Source organism: Palaemon carinicauda, chromosome 22 (assembly GCF_036898095.1).
Source record: "Palaemon carinicauda isolate YSFRI2023 chromosome 22, ASM3689809v2, whole genome shotgun sequence".
NCBI lineage: Eukaryota > Metazoa > Arthropoda > Malacostraca > Decapoda > Palaemonidae > Palaemon > Palaemon carinicauda.
Window position 1 is genome coordinate 31504504 of NC_090746.1, and position 22424 is coordinate 31526927.

Genomic DNA, 22424 nt, shown 5'->3' on the forward strand with positions numbered 1-22424 from the left:
AAGTGACCTCCCTATGAACCATTACGCCAGGCATCAGATCGCCACCTAACCTGGAAAACGGTGTTCCTGCTAGCTTTGGCTTCGGCCAAGCGTGTTAGCGAACTTCATGGTCTCTCATATGACATCGCCCATTCAAGGGGATGGGGGGAGGTAACGTTCAGCTTCGTCCCTGAGTTTATTGCTAAGACTCAGAATCCTGGAGTAGCGGATCCTCAGTTCGACTCCTTTCGGATTTCTAGTCTCCGCTCTGTAACAGATGACCCAGACCATCTCTTACTATGCTCAAAAAGGAGTTTGAGGCTATACCTCAAAAGGACAGCTGCAGTCCGTCCTCATGTGCCAGCATTATTCGTCAGCACAGGGAGGACTAATATGAGGGTCACCAAGAACACCATCTCTGCATGGATTCGTAGGGTCATTCATCTGGCCTTGAATCCAGATCCTCCTCCGTCACATCGCCCTAGAGCACATGATGTCAGGGGCATAGCTGCATCCCTGGCCTTCAAAAGAAATTTCTGTGTGAAGCAGGTCCTTCAAGCGGGGGTGTGGAAGCGTCAGACAACGTTCACAGCCCACTACCTGCAAGACGTGACCCACAGGAGGCTCGATACGTTCTCTATCGGCCCTGTGGTGGCTGCACAACAGCTGGTTTAAAACCTCAAGCTCCTTATTGGACAAGTAGCAGAAGGTTGAGGGCATTGTTACCCGGTTTTAGTCTGCATGAATGAAAAGGTTTGACTGGCCGTTATTCTTTGCTTCATCATCCCCTCTCTTGGAGAAAGCAGCATCCTGGGTTCTCTGCATAGCTGACCTCAAACCACTGCAGGTAAACCATGCTCCCTTGTGTTCCTAGTATTAAGCTAATACTGTTACGTCCCCATACCCTGACGAGATGGTATTGGGAAAGTCCTAGTCTACAAGTTTCCATCAAAAGAACTTCAGAACAACTTCCTAGGATGAGTCACAATTATTCATACCTTCACACTCAGCTTGTGTATGCCGCAATCCTTGCGTAGCAAGGTTCTAGCGAGGTGCAGGGACTCCTTATTTCTTGGGTGCTTACACACTCAAATAACGAGCCCCCGGGCAAAGCCAAAAGCCAGTACTGGCTGGGACGTCCACCCTTCCTAATGGGTGAGTCACCCCTATTAAATAGTGTGGTTTGTATTCCAGTTACGGAACAAATGACAAATTCGTAGATAATTTGTATTTTTCCTAACTATATAAACCATAGCTATTTAACCAAACTTGCCTGCCAGCCCTATCCCCCTTGAAGTCCTACCTCCAAGCAAAGTGAGTTCAAGCACAGGTGTGTGTGTGAGGTGGGAGGGGGTGGGTAGCAAGCTACCCTCCCCTACCCTCGCTAACTAGCGGTGTGGGTAGTAAACCCTCGTTAAATTTTAATGGCTCGTCATTTCAGCTCCGCCAAAAGTAATACCCCTATTAAATAGCTAAGGTTTGTATAGATAGGAAAAATACAAATTATCTACGAATTTGTCACATACCGATGAGAGATTTCAAGAATTTCAGTTTTCCAGCCTCATTAAGGTAACACAGGATACAGACCAGTCGTTACTATGCCCAGTCAGGGCGCTAAAGAAATATCTGAAGCGCACCAGACCTTTCAGTCCACGTCTCCGTCATCTCTTCCTTAGTACCAACAAGGTAAAGAAGAGAACCTGTCGCAACACCATCCCTTTCTGGCTCAAGAAAGTTATTGCGAGGGCTTTTTACGGAGACCCAGAGGCAGCACAACCCACAGCCCATCAAGTTAGGGGAGTGGCTGCCTCACTGGCGTTTAAGAGAAATTTCTCTGTCTCCCAAGTCTTAAGTGCTGGGGTCTGGAAACGCCAATCTGCATTCACCGCTCACTATTTGAGCGACGTGACACATAGGTCTCTAGACACCCTTTCTATAGGGCCTATTGTGACAGGTCAACAGGTGCTGTAGCTACCTTACGCCCTTTCAGGGGACAGTAACCATTGGGTGAGGATACTGGGTTACACTAGGTTTTAAGAAGGACATCCATATATCTTCTTCGTCTCCTTCTCCCTCCCATCTGGGGATCTTAATCTGTATCCAGTTTCAGCTGGACTCGCCAATGGAAATGAGGTATGATACTCATCTGATTCCTCTCACAGGGTATAGGTTATACTCGTGGTCACAAGGTTTCCCTTTTGCAAGGTCGGGGGAATCCTAAATTTGAAGGGGTCCGAGTCGAATGTTCCTGACCCACTTCATCCTAAAACATTTGTTTCCTAGAAGCTACAAACCTTCAGTCGCGCTGAGATTATGGGGATCTACAAAGAAAGAAGATTAACGGAAGATTGCTGCTTCAGAAGAGTCTAGTCTGAGGACTATCTTCCCTAGAAATAGGGAACTCCTTGGCCACCCTGGCCTCAAGACTAAGTCTTCTATAGTAAAGAATGAGGGTTTGTATCAAGTGTAGGAACAAATGACAAACTTATAACAGAGTTTGTATTTTTCCTAACATACAAACCGGAATTCTTTACACAAATCTTCCCTCCATCACTGCCCCCTAGGATAGTCCTAGCTAGAATCCAATTGAAGGTAAACAGCAACTACTAACCGGCAGTCCTCCCATCACTAACAGGTGGGTAATTACTTGCCTGGTCGTTAACGACCTTGTTAAGGTTTTTCTGCCGTATTTTCCAGCTCGCGCTAGAATATCTCCTATAGTAAAGAATTCAGGTTTGTATGTTAGGAAAAATACAAACTCTGTTATAAGTTTGTCATTTTTCCTAGCTATACAAACCCGTAATCATTTAATATAAATGCCTGCCTGTACCACCCCTCTCATGTCTCACATTAAGCCTAAAGCGTTTGAATGAGGAAAGCGGGCTGGCGGTGGAGGGGGTGGAGCATACTGCCAGCCAACCATTCAGCATAACTGCCTGGTTTTCTTTCCCTTCAGCTGTTTCAGCTGAGCTGAAACCAATTCCTATATTAAAGGATTACGGGTTTGTATAGCTAGGACAAATTGTCATGTTTCATAACTGTCTCAAATTACTTGTAATGTCAGTTGTAGTAGGTCATTGGGAGGTTTTTGTTTGAACAGCATGAATTTGTCCTTTTTGTTCTTGATGAGGGCAATGTAGTAACATGATGTAGGTGGTAGTGTTGATTTTGTGGTCACCATCTGAAAATCTTATTCAATAGTTTTAGTTATTTAATATGAAAGCATGAAGAAGAAATTAAAATTGTGTAATTTGTAGCTCAGGTATACAAGAACTCAACTTCTTGCATGTTGACATAACGTTTGAAAACAATCTTTTTTTGTGGGGGGAGTTGGGGAATTTCATTGTAGTAGTATAGGCTTTGGAATTTATTTCTTCCATTAGGACCATACTGCAGTACCAGTCTTGGAGTTTAATGTCATGACTTTGTTACCTTTGATAGACTCCCCATAATTTGTGTAGCCATAATTTCAAAAGTAATATTTACAATAATTTTAAAAACTAGATCTAAATGCATACAGTACAGTACTTATACCTGGTGTGATACTATGCCATTTATTTTTAGCCTCACTTATGGTGCTATACATAGGGATATAATTTTAAAGCAAAGTAGATTATAGTGGACATTCAGCACTTACAGTAGACTACATTTTCTTTATTAACTGTATTTTGGTCATTTTTTGTCATTGAAAGTTTTTGTAACAATTTTATTGATTTTTCAGCCATATCCTTAACACGTCTGTAACTGACGATCTCTTCATGCAACAGTTGAAAGCGCTTAACCAGAAAAGCAAGTTTATTAAAGAACAGAATTTTAGAGGTTTGTATTTGTTTTCATAACTGAATGTTTTTAATTAATTTATGAATTATCTTTTAAAATGGTATTCTAAAGTTGTTCCAGCACTAGATACAAACCTTATGCTATTTACATAGGAGTACATGTACAGTATTATTTTTGTGCTAGCTGAAAATTAGCTGTTGAAAGCTTTTGCGATCTGTAATGTTAAAATCTTTCTTTGGAAAGGATTTCAGAGGCAGACTAAATCTGTATTAGCTAAACATTATTTTAAAGATTCCGGGTTTACGTAGGCAGAATTGTTGGCCTCTAGGACCTCTTGTGGTTGGTTGGGATGTAGTCTGAATGCATGGGGAATGTAATTGGTTTGTTTGGTAGAATTATCCTTTGGGGTTATGGTCAAGTAACCTTATGAATTTAATTTATTATTTGCAGAATTTTGCATATTGTTACACAGTAAGTTTTTTTGTATAGAGTGAAAGTCCTTTTTAACCCACAACCAATACATTAGTAAGTCTTGTTAACTGACACCCACCGGGCAATCTTTATTTATTCATTGAATATTATCTAGAATTTGTTTGCAATTGCCGGTTTAAGATTCACTGCAGTACCTTCTATTGGCGATATTGATGTTTACATTTTGGTATTGAGTTGTGTGCCTGATTTAAAATGATAGATAAAAAGTTTCTGAAATGATGTCAATTCATATCATGCAGAATAATTTCACTTTGAAAAAGGCAAGCTCATTCGTGCGCATAAGCAAACAAACAGCTGACCATCTGATACCTGAGTTTGCATCAGCTGTTTTGAGTAAGTCCTTTCCCCTTCCATTCATCAGAGTTTGATGAACAGATAATGTGTGTTAAGGTGTAATTTTACTTGAAAAAGTAACAAACTTATGAAATTATGAAAAAATTACAAAATCATAAATGAGAAAGAATGTTCTTATTGTATGTTCACGTAATGTTAAGGTTTGGAAAAAAAAAGAGTAGACAATAAAGTTCATATTGTATGTCAGAATGCTGTTACATTATTTTATATTTTCAATACCTTACTCGTAAGACACATTACACAAACAGTAAAGGGAAAAGCCATTGCTTAAAGAATTTAAAGAAAGAAAACAAATAGAATTACACTTACCATGCTCTGACTCCAAAGCAGAATTTTGATAGAAAAGGGATTTTGACGAAGGAAAAATCTATTTCTGGGTGAGAGACCCGTGCCGCCCAGTGAAATGCTCCTTTAACATCATTTCTAAGGTAAAAACTACTATGAATTTACCAGAGAAAAATTTGTATAGGAATGCTAGGTTGAACCCAGCTCGCTCACCTTAATAAGGTGTCGGTATACTACTGGGGCGTTGAATAAATCACAACCAGAGGCCTCGCACCATTTAGATATCTCCTGTCAACATCCCCGAACAGCGAGGTGCCGTTCAACATCCTACTACTACTAGCAATCCCACGCCAGTGACGTCACTCCTTTTTCATAGCACCACTATTTAATCCTTATTTTGCCTTAGTGTGTGAATTTCGCTGGTTTTTTCTGGATTTACCTCAAGATGTCGGACTCCAATGTCACTCCATCTAAGTTAAGTACCAGATCTATGAGTTTTGAGATTTTGGAGGGGGCCTTGCCCTTTTTTGCTTATATTATAACAGTTTTATTTTTCACGACCCCGCGTGGGTCTTTCATGGCGCTCGGCTCCCTCCTCTCTCTCTCTCATTCGTTCTTAACGATTTTCAATAAGTCCTCCATACTGATTGTTTCTCGTTATGAACCTTATGGATATCCACGGTTCACACACCGTATTAATTTTATTTTGTCCTGTTTTTATGATAACAGTTATTACATATACGTGTGCGTATTTTCGGTAGGTTGGCATGCCTGATCGCCTTCGGCGTTCTATTTCACATATTATTACTTGGATTATTTACGTTCGCACGCCACGGACTTGCTTATCATTTTAACGTCATTCGTTTGCTTGCATTAGCTCGAGGGGCTTTCATGAGTCAGATATTTCATATTAGTTTTCATTTTGTTAGCACTTCACTGACCCTATGTTATGTTGGTAGCCCTGCCTACTCCCAGCGCCGTCAGGCTTGATTTTCTCCTGTCTCTTGTTCGCTCCCTCGTTTGTTTTACGATTGATGTTTAGCTAATTTTATTATTATTATCATCCAGCATGCCTTCATATCTTATTTTACCATGAGTTATGTTTATTATAGTGTTATTAGTCCTTCCACGTGATCATATCAATCGTGGGTCTGGCAGGTTGGTATACCTGCTATCGCCCCACTCCTAGCTTCTTCCCGCCGATACCCCACCCCAGGGTTCCCTCCCTCTCTCTCTCCCGATCGAGTTTGAGTCACTTTATAGCGCTATGTACCCCTCCCGGGGGCATCCGCTTTGCACGGGCGGTTCCCATTGATCTGTGAGGCATACTATTATTATACATTAACGTACATTACTTACTCTTTCCACTACTCTACCCGGTCGTAGTCGTTTTCTTTCCGTCACTCGTTTGGCCAACAATCGGCGGGAAGTTTTCGGCTCGGTCCGTGGTACCTTGTTATGTTGTATTATTTATTAAGTTTTGTACGTGCTACTTCCCCGGTCCCGCACGTCACGGACCCGTTAAAGATCCCTTTCCCCCTCTTGTGTCACGCACCTCACGGACCTTATATAGATATATATATATATATATATATATATATATATATATATATATATATATATATATATATATATATATATATATATATTAAGATTTCATTACGGGATCCCCGGAAGTAGCTTTTATACATTACCATCCGGTCGAGTTGTTTAGTTGCGCCTCGGAGCCAACGTTACTCATTCTTCTTGGATTAACTTTATATTAGTCACATATATATATTATATATACAGTACGATCCTTGTTCTCGACCTTCCCTTCCCTCTTTTGATATGATCACGGTTATGGTCTGACTTGATTTCAATTCCTTTTACAATCAAAATAGTTATTTTAATATTGATATTTAAGCACTCCGGACCCCCCGGGTCCCAATTTGCTTACATTCAATATACTTTATGGCTATATATAAAAGATTTATATCATGATATTGACATTTATATACGTAGATATACTTAAATGTATCCTAAAGTAATGCATGTAATATTCATATACTAGTATTGTATTATGAAATCAAAACAGGGAATACAGGTACAGTATACATATTTGCCTTTGTTTACGTGGGTGTGGTTTGCAGACTACCTTGTAACAGAATGCTGACCACGCAATAGCTCTGCACTACACAAAAATACGGTAGATTGCCTCAGAGATCTGGGGAAAAGAAAAAGAAATGGGCACTACCCCTTGATTTTGTTCTAGACAAGGGGACCAAGCAAGAGCCTTAGAACTTCCCTATCACTTTATCAGTTAATATACTGCCTCTATTTCACTAGTACTCTAGAGTACAGAGCTACAGTATTCAAAAAATGGAACAGTTCGATTCTCAGGCAAGATATTTTACTTCTGCATTTTTCAACTTACTAATTAGAAAAAAATGTGTAAAAAAATCTAAAGGCTGGGACACAAGTTAAGTTATGGAAGGAAACACATACAGTACTGTACAGTCAAATCCAAATGTCCTGTCATCTCCGGTCCCCAACTGTCACCCCCAGTATCTATAGATTCCAGAACTGAAGGTGTAGAAGAGTTTGGTAGTTAGGAGGGAGGACAACCGGCGGGGGTTGGAGGTGGGGCGGTGTGGGCGACGGGCTGGGGGAGAACGCCAGGAAGGGGCAGGATGACAGGCAGGGGGAAGTACTACTTGTTAGAGCTGTAAGGTGTGTGATGGTAGGGGAAGCACAAAACATTTATGTATGAACGTAAATTCAATTTAATATCACACGATCCGATCCTAGTTTTATGATTATAATGATTCTAACTTATATTTGCTGTGTTATTTACTATACCATTCTCGTGAACAACAGGTTGACAAATGATCGACAATTAGTTTGGCAATTATTATGTCCTGACTGAAAAACCTTTTGTAAACACAAGCTATGAGTCTCTCTCTCTCTCTCTCTCTCTCTCTCTCTCTCTCTCTCTCTCTCTCTCTCTCTCTCCTCTCTCTCTCTCTCTCTCTCTCTCTCTCTCTCTCTCTCTCTCTCTCTCTCCTCTCTCTCTCTCTCTCTCTCTCTCTCTCTCTCTCTCTCTCTCTCTCTCTCTCTCTGTATGTATGTATGTATGTATGTATGTTGAAAGAGTGTGATGCCAAAGGTGGGGAAGGCAGCATTTTGTTTGGTAGTAATTCACTATGAATTCATCAGTATCATAATATTTTCGACAATGATTCCAAATTATAATTACATTGTTTAGATTCACTTGTTGTTATTCGATATAACATTCTAACAAAAGAGTTATTGGCTAAAATAATGAACTTTGGTAAATTTTGGAAATTTTGTCTAGACTGAAAAAACTTACTTATACCCAATACACGAGTCCAATAATAACTCATTTTCCTTAGATAGCATTACTACAATTGGTATGAACCAATGCACCATATATGAACAAGTATTTCAGGAAACACTAGTGTTTGTGTGAGCAGTCAATCATCAGAGAGCAACTACAAATAATCTTCACATTACTTATATCCTCCCCTAGCTTACATTACGTAAGGTTAGGATAGATGCATCTATGGCTTTTCTTGGTCTCGTTTTTTTTTTTTTATTAAAAGATACGGTTTACATTGAGGTAAGATATTGTGTGCCACTACAGATGAATTTCTACTGCATTTTTTGGATTCTATAGAGACAAGTCACTTAATGCTTAACCCTGGATAGGTGTGGTGGGTCGTATATGACCCGAGGTAAAAAAAAAAAAAACATGTTTCTTTGCCATAATTTTTCATCTGTATTTGTTGTGAATGGTCCCGACCTGCGAGACCTCAGTTGAGTGTGCGCAGCAGTTGGGTGAGGATGCATTTCATCCCAGCTCTTTTCCTTGTGTTATTTCTGAGATACCCTCGGATCGAGCTCGACTCATCAATACCTAATTAAGGTAAGTTGTGTAATATGAAATTTTTATGTAATTACCGAATGTGCAGTAGTGTTTAGACGTGTATAAAAAAGGATTGTTGTAAAGAGTTTGTGAATGTCTTCTACACCTTGTTTTTATAAAATAGCTTATAATTTCTCCTGTTTTTATAAGTTTGTACCCTTATGATAACGTAGTTATGATCATTATTTTATTTTTTTTAATTGTAAAATAATCTATAAACTTCATTCTAGCTACCATAATATTTTTCTGCAAATCCTCGAACAATTATATAAGTATATGACTCGCTGATATTGACATATCTTTCTCCATTTTAGGTAACAGATTTGACCTTCCAAGGTGGTGTGGTTGGCGGCCATTTTGTGAGCATATCCGACAGAAACTGGCAGAGTTCTATGTATTCATCTTTTTTATAAAATTTTTCATATTTTCATGCATAAATACCATGATCAGCAATGGATATAAGGATTTGTCTTGAAAAATTTCATGATATAACTCGGCCAAAAAAAAAAAAAATATTTGCCCCTTTATAAAACATTAAATATTATCCAAGTGCAGATTCTTTTACATATTTTTGTTGTACCATAATAATACAATATCCTGTAAAAATTTCAGCCACTAACTATGTCATTTACCTACCCCAAAAAAATGTTGAAAAGAGGATAGATTTTTTTAGGCAAAAAAGCATACACTTTTTCTCATTTCATGAAACGTTCCCTTTTAGTTCCTCTCCCCCCCCCCTCTCAATCTCAGCAAATGGTGCTCAATTATCGTAGAATAAGTGCTTATTTCCACATTTCCTAAAATCCATCTTTAGATTTTAGGTGAATTTTTTTGTAAAGTCATTTTTTTGTACACTTATTTTTTTAATTTATTTGTAGTAAATATTTATTTTAGACTTAGCTTTCATTTACCTTTTTTGAAGAATAAAATATTCTTTGAAGTTTTTTTTTAATAGTAAAAGGTTGTGAATTGCTTGGTAAATAAATTTTTTATGAATTTGTTTTGGACCTCGGGTCAAGGTCAACTCATCGAAACCTAATTAAGGTAGTCAAATAACGATACCTATCCAGGATTATGATATTTGCATGACAGAATCCTTAAGCATTCTCTGTCATAGTTACTGACTAAATGTTAATAACAATGAGACAAATTGGGTGAAAGCTGGGCAGATTAGGATGTCTGCATTCACTTATACAAAATGCAATATTGTTTTAATTGCTGCTATGGTATGGAACACATGGTGATTCTATGTTCCCGCTGAATAAGCTCTGGTTCCATCGGTTATTTCATGGTTAATAAGCAATTATATTCAGTTAGTACAGTATTGAGGATGGTTGATAAGAGGCATCATAATTTTATAGTCGTGTTTATTTAAAATTATAATATGATCCCAGGAGAATGGTGTAAAAACTAGACTACTGTAACCAAATTAGGTTGCTTAGCTTACTGAATATAAATATTTGCTGAAAAGTAAAGAAAAATTTTCATTATTTTATTTCTAATTCAAGAATCATTTATATATTCAATGTAAACTAAATGCTCCTTAGTGTGATGTCCATCCATCATTATTATTATTATTATTATTATTGTTATTATTCTTACTAGCTAAGCTACAACCATAGTTGGAAAAGCAAGATGCTATAAGCCCAAGCACAAGATTCTTGCATATTGTCGAGCGAAATTTTGACACCCACAATTCAAATGCTCGTGTTTATATGGCTTAGCACGTTCGTTGCTCTCTTACGTCCCAATAACGAATCATTTTTGCCCATAGGTTCTCCATAGGGTTGATGTCGTACCTTTTTGGTGGCCAGTTTATTTCCTGGATTTTTGGGTGATGCTCTAACCAAGCTCTAACTACTGTGTTGGTATGGATGGGGCTATTATCGTGCACGAGAACGATTGGTTGTGGATTGGGAATGGCCATGGCTCTTACTTTGGGAAGGAGGACATCCACATAATCATTGCTCGTGAACCCTCCAAATAATCATCCAACTCCACAAATTAAATTGAACTCTTTAACTCTTAGCTCTCTTCTGAATCTTTGTCTCATCATAGTGGTATTCCATCACCTTCAGCAATGCCTTGTTCGTGCTTCACTGATGTTAGATATTTTTCATCTGTAAAGATGACATTTTTCCGAAAGGAGTGATCAACATGGAGATATTATAAAGGAAATCTAAGGTGACATTCTCAGTGTTTTTATGTTAATTTTTCATTATTGGTGAGTATGTGATTAGGCATACCATCTTCATAGACTCACTGTCTTGATGATTGACTGCTCGCACAAACACTAGTGTTCCTTGAAATACTTATTCATATATGCAGAATTGTTGCATACCAATTGTAGATATTGTATCTAAGGAAAATGAGTTGTTATTGGATGAGAGAGAGAGAGAGAGAGAGAGAGAGAGAGAGAGAGGAGAGAGAGAGAGAGAGAGAGAGAGATCCACAAAGGGAATAAGGAAGACTCCAGCGACCAGGAGATGAAGAAAAAGAAAAAGAAATCAAAGAAGAAGAAGTTGAGTGCGAACTCAGGCCCGTCTAGGAAGAAGGCCAAAGTTGCTAAAAAAAATAGCAAGAAGAAGAAGAGTTCCAAAAAGAAGAGGGCAAATTGGGAAAGTTAGCTTTTCCCCCTTGTGGGTTGAACATGGCTCTTGCCGTTCCAGTGCCTGCCTTGGCGGCTGCTGGAGCCGCTAACGTGCCTCCGCCCAGTGTCTCTTCGGCTCCGTCCACTCTTCGGATGCAGCCGTTGGCACACACTAGCTTTTCTTTGCCCTTGCCCGGCAAGTCACCAGCTCCATCCATTCAGCGGAGGCAGCCGCTGGCTCAACCCAGCAGCATTATTCCCATGCCCAACGTCTCACCGGCTCCATCCATGCATCGGATGCAGCCGCTGGCACAGCATGGTAGTCACTCTTCAGAGATTCCTCCAGGAGGGGATAGACCCATGACAGCTACCTCCTCCTCAAGGGCTCCATCTGTGATGGAGATAGCCGCTCCGTCGAGTCGGCCGGATGCCAGGGATATGACCGCCCCCATGGATCCATCCATGATCGAAGAACCAGCCAGCACGGCGGATCAAGTGGTAGCGGGCTTAGTGGATGCTGGAGATTGTTCACCTGATGAAGCATCCTCATACAGAAAACTTTTATCCCTTATACGGCATCACCACAGACTGGATGAGCCCAAACCATTCTCGGAGCAGGCCTGGCTTTCGGGTTTGGGTAGGATGGTGGACAACCCTATACAGCCGAAACCATCCTTGACCCTACTAATGGCTCCAGACGTGTCCCTGGGCATGGACCACGTCAACCGTGTTGTCTCAGGACACAAGAACTCCCTCAGGGCCCAAGGGTCCTTCAAGCTCCTGCCCGGGCTTCAGAAGAAATTTTATGTGCCGTACGGGCTGCCTGTAGGGCCTCGAGTAATGGAAGAAGCCATTGCGGCTCTGAGCCAGGGCAGCACAGATGACAGGATCCTTACTGCCCCCGTGGTCTTCTCACAGGCGGAGGCCACTATGATGGAAAACACGTCTCAGGACATCATCAATTTGGCCTCCTGGTTGGACCTGTGGGCATGCCCTTTAGCAGGCTTTCACCTCTCCCACGATCTCTCGGTGCCCGAGAATCAAGCCCTAATGCATGAGCTCATACGCTCTGGGGCCAAGGCGATGAAATTCTTGACATTCCAGTCCTTGACACAAACAGCAAACTGGATCTTGAGAAGGAGAGACACAGTTCTAAACAGATTCCCTCGTAGACTCCCCGAACGAGAGGCCAAGTTCCTTTGGAATGCTCCGGTGTGGGGGTGATACCCTGTTCCCCCCTCCAGATGGTAGCAGAGACCATGGAGAGAGTGGGGAAACTGAAGGACTCAGCTGAGCCTAATTAGCCAGCAACAAGATGCCCTCCACATAGGAGACCATCTGTGGATGGGGCCTACCCGTCTACGCCACCAGCTAGACAGGAAGCCTCCTCCCCTTCTTGGCATCAGTCCTCGCGGCCCTCCCACAGATGGTGCCCCAGCCCAGGCCTCCTTTAGGCAAAAGTACTCAGGCTCGAGACGAGGCCACTCAAGCCATCTCCCCAGAAGGAGATAGGAGGCGAGGCCCCCTACACCTTCCCACGCCACAGGTGGGGGGATGCCTCAAATACCATTGGCAAGCATGGCGGGACAACGGTGCGGACCCATGGTCCGTGTCAGTCCTCAGGGAGGGATACAGGATTCCCTTCCTGACGGAACCTCCTCCTCTGATTCCCAAGCATCGGGTGGAGTGGCTGGCCCTCAAGGATCACATGAAGAGAGCAGCCTTGCAGGAGGAGGTGTCGGCCATGTTGAACAAAGGAGCTCTGTAACCCGTTCGGGAATCGTCCCCGGTGTTTTACAGCAGGCTCTTCCTGGTGGAGAAAGCTACGGGGGGTTGGAGACCAGTCATCGACCTCTCGGCCCTGAACAAGTTCATCAGAAAGACATCCTTCAAGATGGACACGCCGGAGTCGGTACTGGCAGCCGTGAGGGAAGGGGACTTCATGATGTCCCTGGACCTCAAGGACGCCTACTTTCAGATTCCCGTACACCCCTCCAGCAGGAAGTTACTTAGGGTGAAGTGGGGAGCCCAGTCTCTGCAGTTCAGGACCCTCTGCTTCGGCCTGTCGACAGCACCTCAGGTTTTCACGAGGGTATTCACCGTAGTATCAGCCTGGGGACACAAGCAGAGCATCAGGCTGATCAGGGACCTCGATGAATGGTTGTTTCTTTCAGCCGCAGAGGCAGCCTTAAAGGAACAGGGGGCAAAGCTGTTACAGTTCTGCAGTGAACTGGGGGTTACCATCAATCTGGAGAAGTCCCAGTTGATCCCCACCACCAGGATGACGTACCTGAGGATGGTCCTGGATTCCCAGGTAGCAAGGGCAATCCCCTTTCAAGAGAGACTGGACAATCTAGACCACATAGTTCAACCATTCCTAGCAAATGCGCCAGTGAGGGCCAAGGATTGGCAGCGACTCGTGGGCCACCTGGTCTCGTTGGAGAAGGTAGTTCCTCAGGGGAGACTCAAGCTGAGGCCGGTCCAGTGAAATCTGAAGGACCTCTGGCCACCGGGAGACCCGCCTCAGTCCTTAGTCATGATGACCCCAGCCACCAAAAACATGATCCTCTGGTGGTCCGACAGGGCAAACACCCTACGCGGCGTGCCGTTCACTTCCACTTCTCCGGAGGTGTTGCTCTTCACGGACGCGTCAAATGAGGGGTGGGGAGCCCTTCTGCTCGAAGAGACAGCAGAGGGAAAGTGGTCCCCGGAGGAGAAGCTTCTCCACATAAACCTGCTCGAGCTGCGGGCGGTTCAAAAGGCCCTCGCAATATTTGCCCATCAGCTGCGGGGAAACGCAATAGCCCTCATGTGCAACAACGCCACCATGGTGGCTTACATAAAGAAGCAAGGAGGATTGAGATCAAGGGAGCTGTGCAATCTCACGGCTCGAGTCCTGGAATGGGCGGAGAGGAATCACATCATTCTCACAGCCAGGTTCATTCCGGGGAAGAGAAACGTCCTAGCCGACGGCCTCAGCAGAGCAGGGCAAGTAGTGGGGTCGGAGTGGTCCCTACACCCACAGATGGCCCAGAAGGTCCTACAGTTGTGGGGCTCACCGGTGATAGACCTGTTCGCCACAAGGCTCAACACGCAGCTCCCCATGTTCTGTTCTCCTGTGCCAGACCCAGCAGCAGCGTTCGAGGACGCCTTCCAGCACCCATGGGACGGACTCGACGTGTATGCCTTTCCCCCCTTCAGGATTCTCAGGCAGGTGCTCAACAGGCTCAGGCAATCAAGGGCAACAGTGATTTCTTTGGTAGCGCCCTGGTGGCCGGAGAGGGAGTGGTTCGCGGATCTACAGGACCTGGCCACCCTTCCTCCGTGGCCCCTACCAGTAAGGGAAGACCTTCTGCACCAGCCTCTCTTTCGAAGGTTTCACGAAAACCCTCAGTGCCTCCAGCTCCACGCGTGGAGGTTATTGAGCGCCTGTTGAGAAAAGAAGGATACTCAGGGAAGACGGCTTTGAGGATGTCAGGGTATCTGCGGAAGTCCTCGATCGTGGTGTACCAGGCCAAGTGGACCACGTTTGTGAAGTGGTGTGCCACGCAGAACCTGAGGCCTATGGATGCATCAGTCCATAAGATTGCAGACTTCCTGGTCCACCTGAAGGTCGACCTGGGGGTCTCCATTCCAGCCATCAAGGGGGTCCGAGCGGGCCTGGGGCAGGTCTTTCGGCTCAGAGGCATCGACCTGGGGGCCTCTCGCCAGATTACCATGCTCATCAGAAGTTTCGAGCAGTCTTGTTCCCCCGGGCCGCTCGGGTCCCACAGTGGGACGTAGCCAAGGTTCTCAAAGTTTTGACAGGGCCTCCCTTCGAGCCCCTCAAGGATATTCTAGATAAAGACCTCACCCTCAAGACGATGTTCTTGCTGGCTCTGGCCTCAGCCAAGCGCGTGAGTGAGCTTCACGGCTTGTCATCCAAGGTCTCGCACACGAAAGGGTGGAACGACCTATAAGTTTCTGCCTGAGTTTGTGGCCAAAACGCAGAATCCGGCCATTGCAGGCCCGAGGTTCGAGGGTCTCGGTCCCGGCCATCCCTCACTTGGACAACCCGAAAGACTTGCTCCTGTGCCCAGTGAGAACGGTCAGGAAATACCTCAGCAGGACAGCCAGACTCCGGCCAGGCATCAAAAGTCTGTTTGTCTCCTTAGGCCCAGTAAAGAAGGCCGTGTCGAAGAACACGATCTCCTCCTGGCTTCGGTAAGTCATCAAGAGAGCTTACGCCAGTGAGGGGTCTGCAATCCCTGGTACCCCGTGACCCCATGATATTAGAGGTCTTAGCACTTCTTTGGCCTTTGACAGCAACATGGCAGTGGGCCAAATCATGCGAGCAGGCACATGGTCCAGGCAGTCCACCTTTACGGCCCACTACCTGAAAGACCGCACGAGGAAGTCCCTGGACTCCTTCTCCATCGGACCAGTGATTTCCGCCCTGCAACAAGTTTAGAGCTAAGGCCCCGGGTAGCCCGAGAGAAGTAATTGCTAGCGACACAGGTTCCCCCCTTACTTCCCTTTCCTTGCTACCCTTTCCCTTCCCTTCCCTCCTCCCATGTGAGAGATGGATGTTTTGGAAGCCCATGCTCAGATTATTTATAAAGGTGAGTTTATACAAACAGGTAGACTTTTGCGTGCTTCCCCTGACTCTCCTACCCTGATCTTTCTGTCGTCTGGACCTAGCTGCCTATCTAGGTCCCATGCCCTTGGATGGTAGTGGTGGGTCTTCCGGCCTGTAAGTCCACCCCCGCCTCCTAAAGTGTAAGTCTCCTGAGAAAGTAGTTCGAGGTGAGTACTCCGAGTTGGCACAAATCACAAATTTTAAGTAATTTTTATTTTTCCTAACAGTACTTACCTCGAACTACTTTCGGGTTATTGCCCACCCATCCTGCCCCGGGTACCTTACAGGTGTTCGAGGTAGAGACTTATAAGCTTACTGACGACAACGACCCAGTAGCGCACCCACGCGCTGACCCCGGAATGCTCAGGGCACGTATCCCGCCGCCTCTGAGGGACCAGACAAGGGAAAACGGAGATAGGGGGGACTGCGCAAAATTCTTGGTCGGATAGGGAGGAGATCCCAGATACTCCAAAGAAAGTAGTTCGAGGCAAGTACTGTTAGGAAAAATACAAATTACGGTACTTAAAATTTGTGATGTTCTGTTGTTTATGGACGTAGTCTTTACTAATGATACTTTTATCATTCTCTGTGCCTTTTTAACATATTGAACTAGAAGTTGGACTAAATGGATCATGTGAAAAGAGATTTGTTTATTATAATTTGGTTTAAAAAAAAAGGAACTTGCGTAATACTTGATACTGTGGATGATAAAATTATTTTTATTGGGGTGTAAAAACTTGGGTGTTACAATACTATATGCAAGATTGCAGTTTTTCTCCCCTTTTATTTTTAAGCAATCTTCTTCTATGTCTAATGTGTGTGTCATTTGTTTGTGGTCCCGTGGGTGATGTCATAGGAGGTTTCAATAAAATTCAAAGGCATTTTTAAGGCGTTACCTTATACCATGGTACTTTCGATTGTCTGGCAGTAGCAAAGTTCCTTGGGTACAGTTAAAAAGACTTCTATTGTATAAATGAGGAATTTGGTGATAAAATAGTATTCAGTATGTCAATCTGAAGCTCAAAAGTCTAAACTACAGGTAGGCTGGAATATGATTATATTGAATATGGGAAGCTAAATGTCCTATCACCTTCCTTCACTATCCACCACCACTAGAGTGTGGGAATCAGTAATTTGAAAATAAAGGGAGGCTCATTAGAATAAATAGAATTTCAGTAAAAAAACTGGTATTTTTATATATACCTGATGCTTATTCATGTACATCCCCAGTCAGTGACTAGTGGCATCAAGAAGATAAGGGATTAATTTGACTTTGAGAGTGAAGAAGGGATACAACATGCATAGCTTCCTATTATTTGTTAGATGTCAGTAAGCTTTACTAAGGGCATTAGTCTATTAGAAAGAAAAAAATGGGAATTTTTTTTAATGTTTAAAGGCTGATGTCGACATTCCAAGCTTCCAGAGACGAGAACGATATGAACATCAGGTGAGTACAGAAATAATTTTTTTTTATTAAAATCCCATTTTTTAGTCTAATTTTTTCAAAATAGTTTCATGTATTTGGGAATCAGTGAGGATGGTATAATGTATGTCAGATTAAAATGGATGAAACCTGCATCCTTGTGTGCTGCATCTTTTGTTTACCTTATTTACCCTGCTAATCTTGGTCCTACAAGATATCAAAATACAAAGTTCACATATGTATTGTTCTGGTTTACATTAAAGAGTGGCTAGAAAATTCCACATACACAGAAATTAAGTAGAAAATTATCAAATTAGTAATGAATGATTTTCCTTTTCAGATGCTCATTCATGTCAAGATGTCCAAGACATAGTTGATAAACTTACTGTTAAAGCAGTTAGTAAGATTCGAGAGTATTTGTTGCAGAAAATCTATCAGTTCCGAAAGCCTCTTTCTAATTACCAAATTCCTCAGAATGCTATGATCAAACATAAGTAAGTACCGAGTCTGGTAATTTTAAAAACTATGTATTTCTTTTTGTTATGAATGACTAAAATCTTAGAATACTCACTTGTTCAATTACTAAACAAACCTTATGCTATTCAATAGGGATTATCTTTCGGAGGAGCTGGATTACTAGTCATTAAGACTTTAATGCAGGGTGGCAACTGTTATGTGATGTATATGCTAGATGGCGGTACCAATAAGTTTTTACTTATAGTCCTCTTTTAGTTGTCAGCCGCAGTTAGTGAGAATAAACAATGTTAGAGTAAACAACCTCCGAGAATGAAACATGGTGGCAGCTGTGAAAGAAGCAGAAATTGTTCTGTGGAAACTTCTGAACATTCCGCATAGTTATCTGCACCGTTCTACTGGTGGGCACTCTGTTACAAGCCTCTGTAGTTCTCCTGAATCAGACCTTGTGGTTCTCGATTATTGCTCAGTTGTTGCTCACTCTGACTCAACGCGCCTGGTGCCAAATCACCAACACCTCCTCGGTTACCTGGAATCAAACCTCCACAACTATTCATGCTGGAATCTAGCCCTGTGGACAGCTGGAAACTATTCAAGCAAAGGTGAGAGTCTTACGTTATCCTGACGAGACTCGGGGAACAAAATCATGAAACGCAAGTAGCCCTTCTGAAAAACTGCCTTGCTGATGACGCTCTATTTACTTTCAGTGGTTTCAAGTTCCAAACCAATGAGGATGTTCATATGGTTGATGAAGTTATCAACAAGTTTCAAGAATTTTTTGTTGGTGAGGTAAATGAAACTTAAGAACGTTATCTCTTTAACAAGAGGAACCAATTTTAATCTGAATAATTTTATGCATAACTTGCTGACCTACGATCTCTCGGGAAAACTTGCAATTACTGAGAAAACTGTAGTGATTCTCTGCTCAGGGATAGGATTGTGTTTGGAGTACAATCTGAAGAGGCCCATAATGATTTGTTAAAGGAATGTACTCTCACTCTTGGTAAGATTATTGACATTTGTTGAACTATTGAATGTGCCCTCACACAGCACAAAGCTCTGAAACCAGACTCAATAAACAAAGTTGCTGCTACTCAATATAAAAAAAAAAAGCCTGGCAGGTCCAAGTCTAAATCTGCAAAATCTGAAGTTGAAAAGCAGTGCAAATATGTGGTCATAATCATGTCAAGAAGAAAGAGCTGTGCCCTGCCTGAGGTAAAACATATGACGAATGTAATGAACAGAAGCACTCCGCACAAAAATGCTCCAATGATGCTACCAAAAACCAGAATGCTAAAAATGCAAGACAACAAAGAAAAAATCACCCCGTCCACAATGTTGTGAAGATGCAAGATGATTCTGATGAAGACTGGATTTTTGCAGTGACATCAGATGATGGTATTCACAAATCTCATCAACTCAAATGCAAGCTAATTTTTGATGCAGAACAAGTGGTTTTTCTGGTAAATACTAGTGCTTCTGTAAATGTATTGCCTGCTAAGTACAGTCAAACCTCTCGATACGAAAGAATCTGCTTACGAAATTTTCACTCTGCAAAACGAGATGCAAAGAATTTTACAACTTGCATCACGAAAAATGTTTCGGACGATGAAAGGAGGTACGATGCGAGAGCAAGACCGTGTCTGAGACTGATTTTAAAATTTGCGCGTCTCCAGCTCGTAAACTCTCTACCATCCTCCCGCACTCCCGTTGGTTATCTCCCTACTCGGATGCTAGTTACCACCATGAGATCCTGCTCTCCTATTGGTTAGCATCTACTGTACTGTATCCCATCATGCATCTACGCATTGGCGTTCCTATGTCTTTTCGTTTCAGGTCGATGGACTGTTGATCTCGGGAAATTTCTGAAGGGAGAAATTCATGAGGCGTTCTCAGCCATGGGGGGTCCCGAGGTCTCATACCCCGACATGAAGGAACGCCTCCTCGACTGGTGCCGAGAAGCCCGAGAGAGGCGTGATGCGGGCAGGAAGGCCTTCGGTGTAGAAGATGGGGCTACATCGAAGGAGGGTGTGAGTGCTAGGGTGCATGCTCCTAGTATTCCGGCGGCAGCCTCGGAAATCTCGATTTCTAAGGTTACCCCTCAACCTGAAAAAGTCATTGCACCTCCAATGGCTCTTTCAGGATTGGCCTGTGATAACCTGTCCTCGACACAGTCCAGAGCTTCTCCAACTGACTCCTCCAGAGAGAAAGCAGAAACTGAGGCTGTATTGAAAACCCTTCGTAGGGTTAACCTGGCGCAGTTGGCTCCTGTACCACTCATGGTTGTCCCAGTGACCATGTCTGAGTTTCCATCGGGAGCGTTGGATGCTCTCATTGACTCCGGAGCTGAGGTCAACCTCCTGTCATCGAGAGTAGTACAGGATTACCAGCTGCAGATGGTACCCAACACCATTGGACTGAAGGGTTTAGGGCAAACAGGACCTAAGACCCTAGGTACTGTACGGTTGACCCCTATACTGCATGGAATGACATTCGCCCCGGGTGTGTTCCATGTAGTGCCTTCAGGAACTATGGCTGAGCACGTAGTGCTTGGTTACCAGTTCTTGAGAGCAAATGGGGTGATAGTTGACGGAGCCCGAAATCGGCTGAGCGTTGGCAGTACAGTGAACCCTCGCTACTTCGCGGTTCGACAATCGCGGATTCACCACTTCGCGGGGTTTTCCCATAACCCATATATATATACATATCGCGGATTTTCCGGAAAATTCGAAAATACCGCGAAATCTGAAGATAACCAAATACGATATTTTGTTACCTGTAATTCCATTAATACTGTAATTATAGTAATATCTGCTCTTACTGATTGTTCATTGCATTACATATGATATATAATTCAGCACAGAAAGAATTAAAACACGAAAAGAGAATGTGATCATACGATAATTCAGTACGTAGTAAAATTAAATCGAACATGAAACGCAAATCAGATGCAGTCATACCATATTAGAATGGTGTGTACTGTAATGGATGTGCTTCTTTTCCATGAATCTTTTGTATGTATACGTACGTAGTACAGTACTGCATCCAATAATATTCTTTGTTGCAAAAATCACATTTCGAATAAGTACTGTAAGCGTACGAGAGAGAGAGAGAGAGAGAGAGAGAGAGAGAGAGAGAGAGAGAGAGAGAGAGAGAGAGAGAGAGGCGTAAAATAGCGTACGTACGTAAATTTTTATTATTATTGTTATTATTATTATTATTGTTGTTGTTGTTAATAAAATTATTATTGTTATTATTATTAATCATTATTATTATTATTATTACTGTACAGTATTATTATCATTATTTATTATTATTACGGTATTGTACTTAATCTACGTACGTTCAGTGTGCGCGGGACATCTTCTATGAGTAACCAACGCACCATAGTACTGTATAAGACGGGTTGTGATTGGTTCAAGCGCTGATAGATGACGAATCAAAACTCAAGTTTTGTTATCTAGCCTGTGATTGGTGTTTTGCCCGCATCTTCTACCCGCAGCATCAAAGTTCTCGCGGGACTGCATCGTTCACTTTCTCTTTCCGCGTATTGCTGAGTAGACGTTCTTAAGTTTGTGAAGTTGAATCTGTGCTGTGTGCGACTGTTTTAAGTTGAACTTTTTGTTGAACTTTCTGTTACAATGGCTCCCAAGCGTTCTGCTTCTAGTAAGGCTGGTAGTGAGCCTAAACGCCACCGAAGAATGATGACGATAGCTGAGAAGGTTACGCTTCTCGACATGTTAAAAGATGGTAGAAGTTACGCGGCCGCCGGCCGCCATTTTGGCATCAACGAATCCACCGTTCGCTACATCAGGAAGGACGAGGCGAACATTAGAAAGACTGCTGCAATCACCTTTAGCAGATCAGCGAAGCGAGTCGTTACAACGCGTAATAAAACGATCGTACGCATGGAAGGTGCTTTAGCTGTGTGGATTGCCGACTGTCGGAAGAAGAACATAGCGTTGGATACGAACACCATCCGAACAAAGGCTTTGAGCTTGTATGAGAATTTTGCGGCAAAGGAACCTCATGACGACGATGGCGACCATGCTGAAGAAGATGATGATGTAGATGATCCTCAACCAGGGACCTCCACTGATTCCCAGCGTCAGAAACAACGTTTTTCCGCCAGCAAAGGATGGTTCGCGAAGTTTCAGAAACGCTTCGCCCTGAAAAGCGTTTCCCTGCATGGGGAGTCTGCTTCCGCTGACACTGCCGCTGCTGAAACTTACGTGAACCAGACTTTCAAGAACATTATCGCTGAAGGTGGATACAAGCCGGAACAAGTGTTTAATATGGATGAAACCGGCTTGTTTTGGAAGAGAATGCCGTCGCGAACTTTCCTGTTCAAAGAGGAAGCCAAAGCCTCTGGCTTTAAGGCATTCAAGGATCGCGTTACCCTCGTGATGTGTGGCAATGCTGCTGGATTTTTGTTAAAGCCGGGGCTTATTTATAAGTCGAAAAATCCTCGCGCTTTGAAAAACAAAAATAAGAATCTCCT

The 22424-nt window shown here is 43.0% G+C and overlaps 1 protein-coding gene across 3 annotated transcripts in view; it reads left to right on the top strand.

Annotated features, from left to right (window-relative positions):
- Vps52 (vacuolar protein sorting 52) overlaps nt 1-22424 on the top strand; it is a 341955-nt gene that overhangs the window by 148906 nt on the left and 170625 nt on the right. For all 3 annotated transcript variants that reach the window (XM_068346101.1, XM_068346099.1, XM_068346100.1), the window contains exons 5-6: nt 3701-3798; nt 17790-17943. In XM_068346101.1, coding sequence (XP_068202202.1) covers nt 3701-3798; nt 17790-17943 — 252 coding nt within the window. The remainder of the gene's footprint in view (nt 1-3700; nt 3799-17789; nt 17944-22424) is intronic.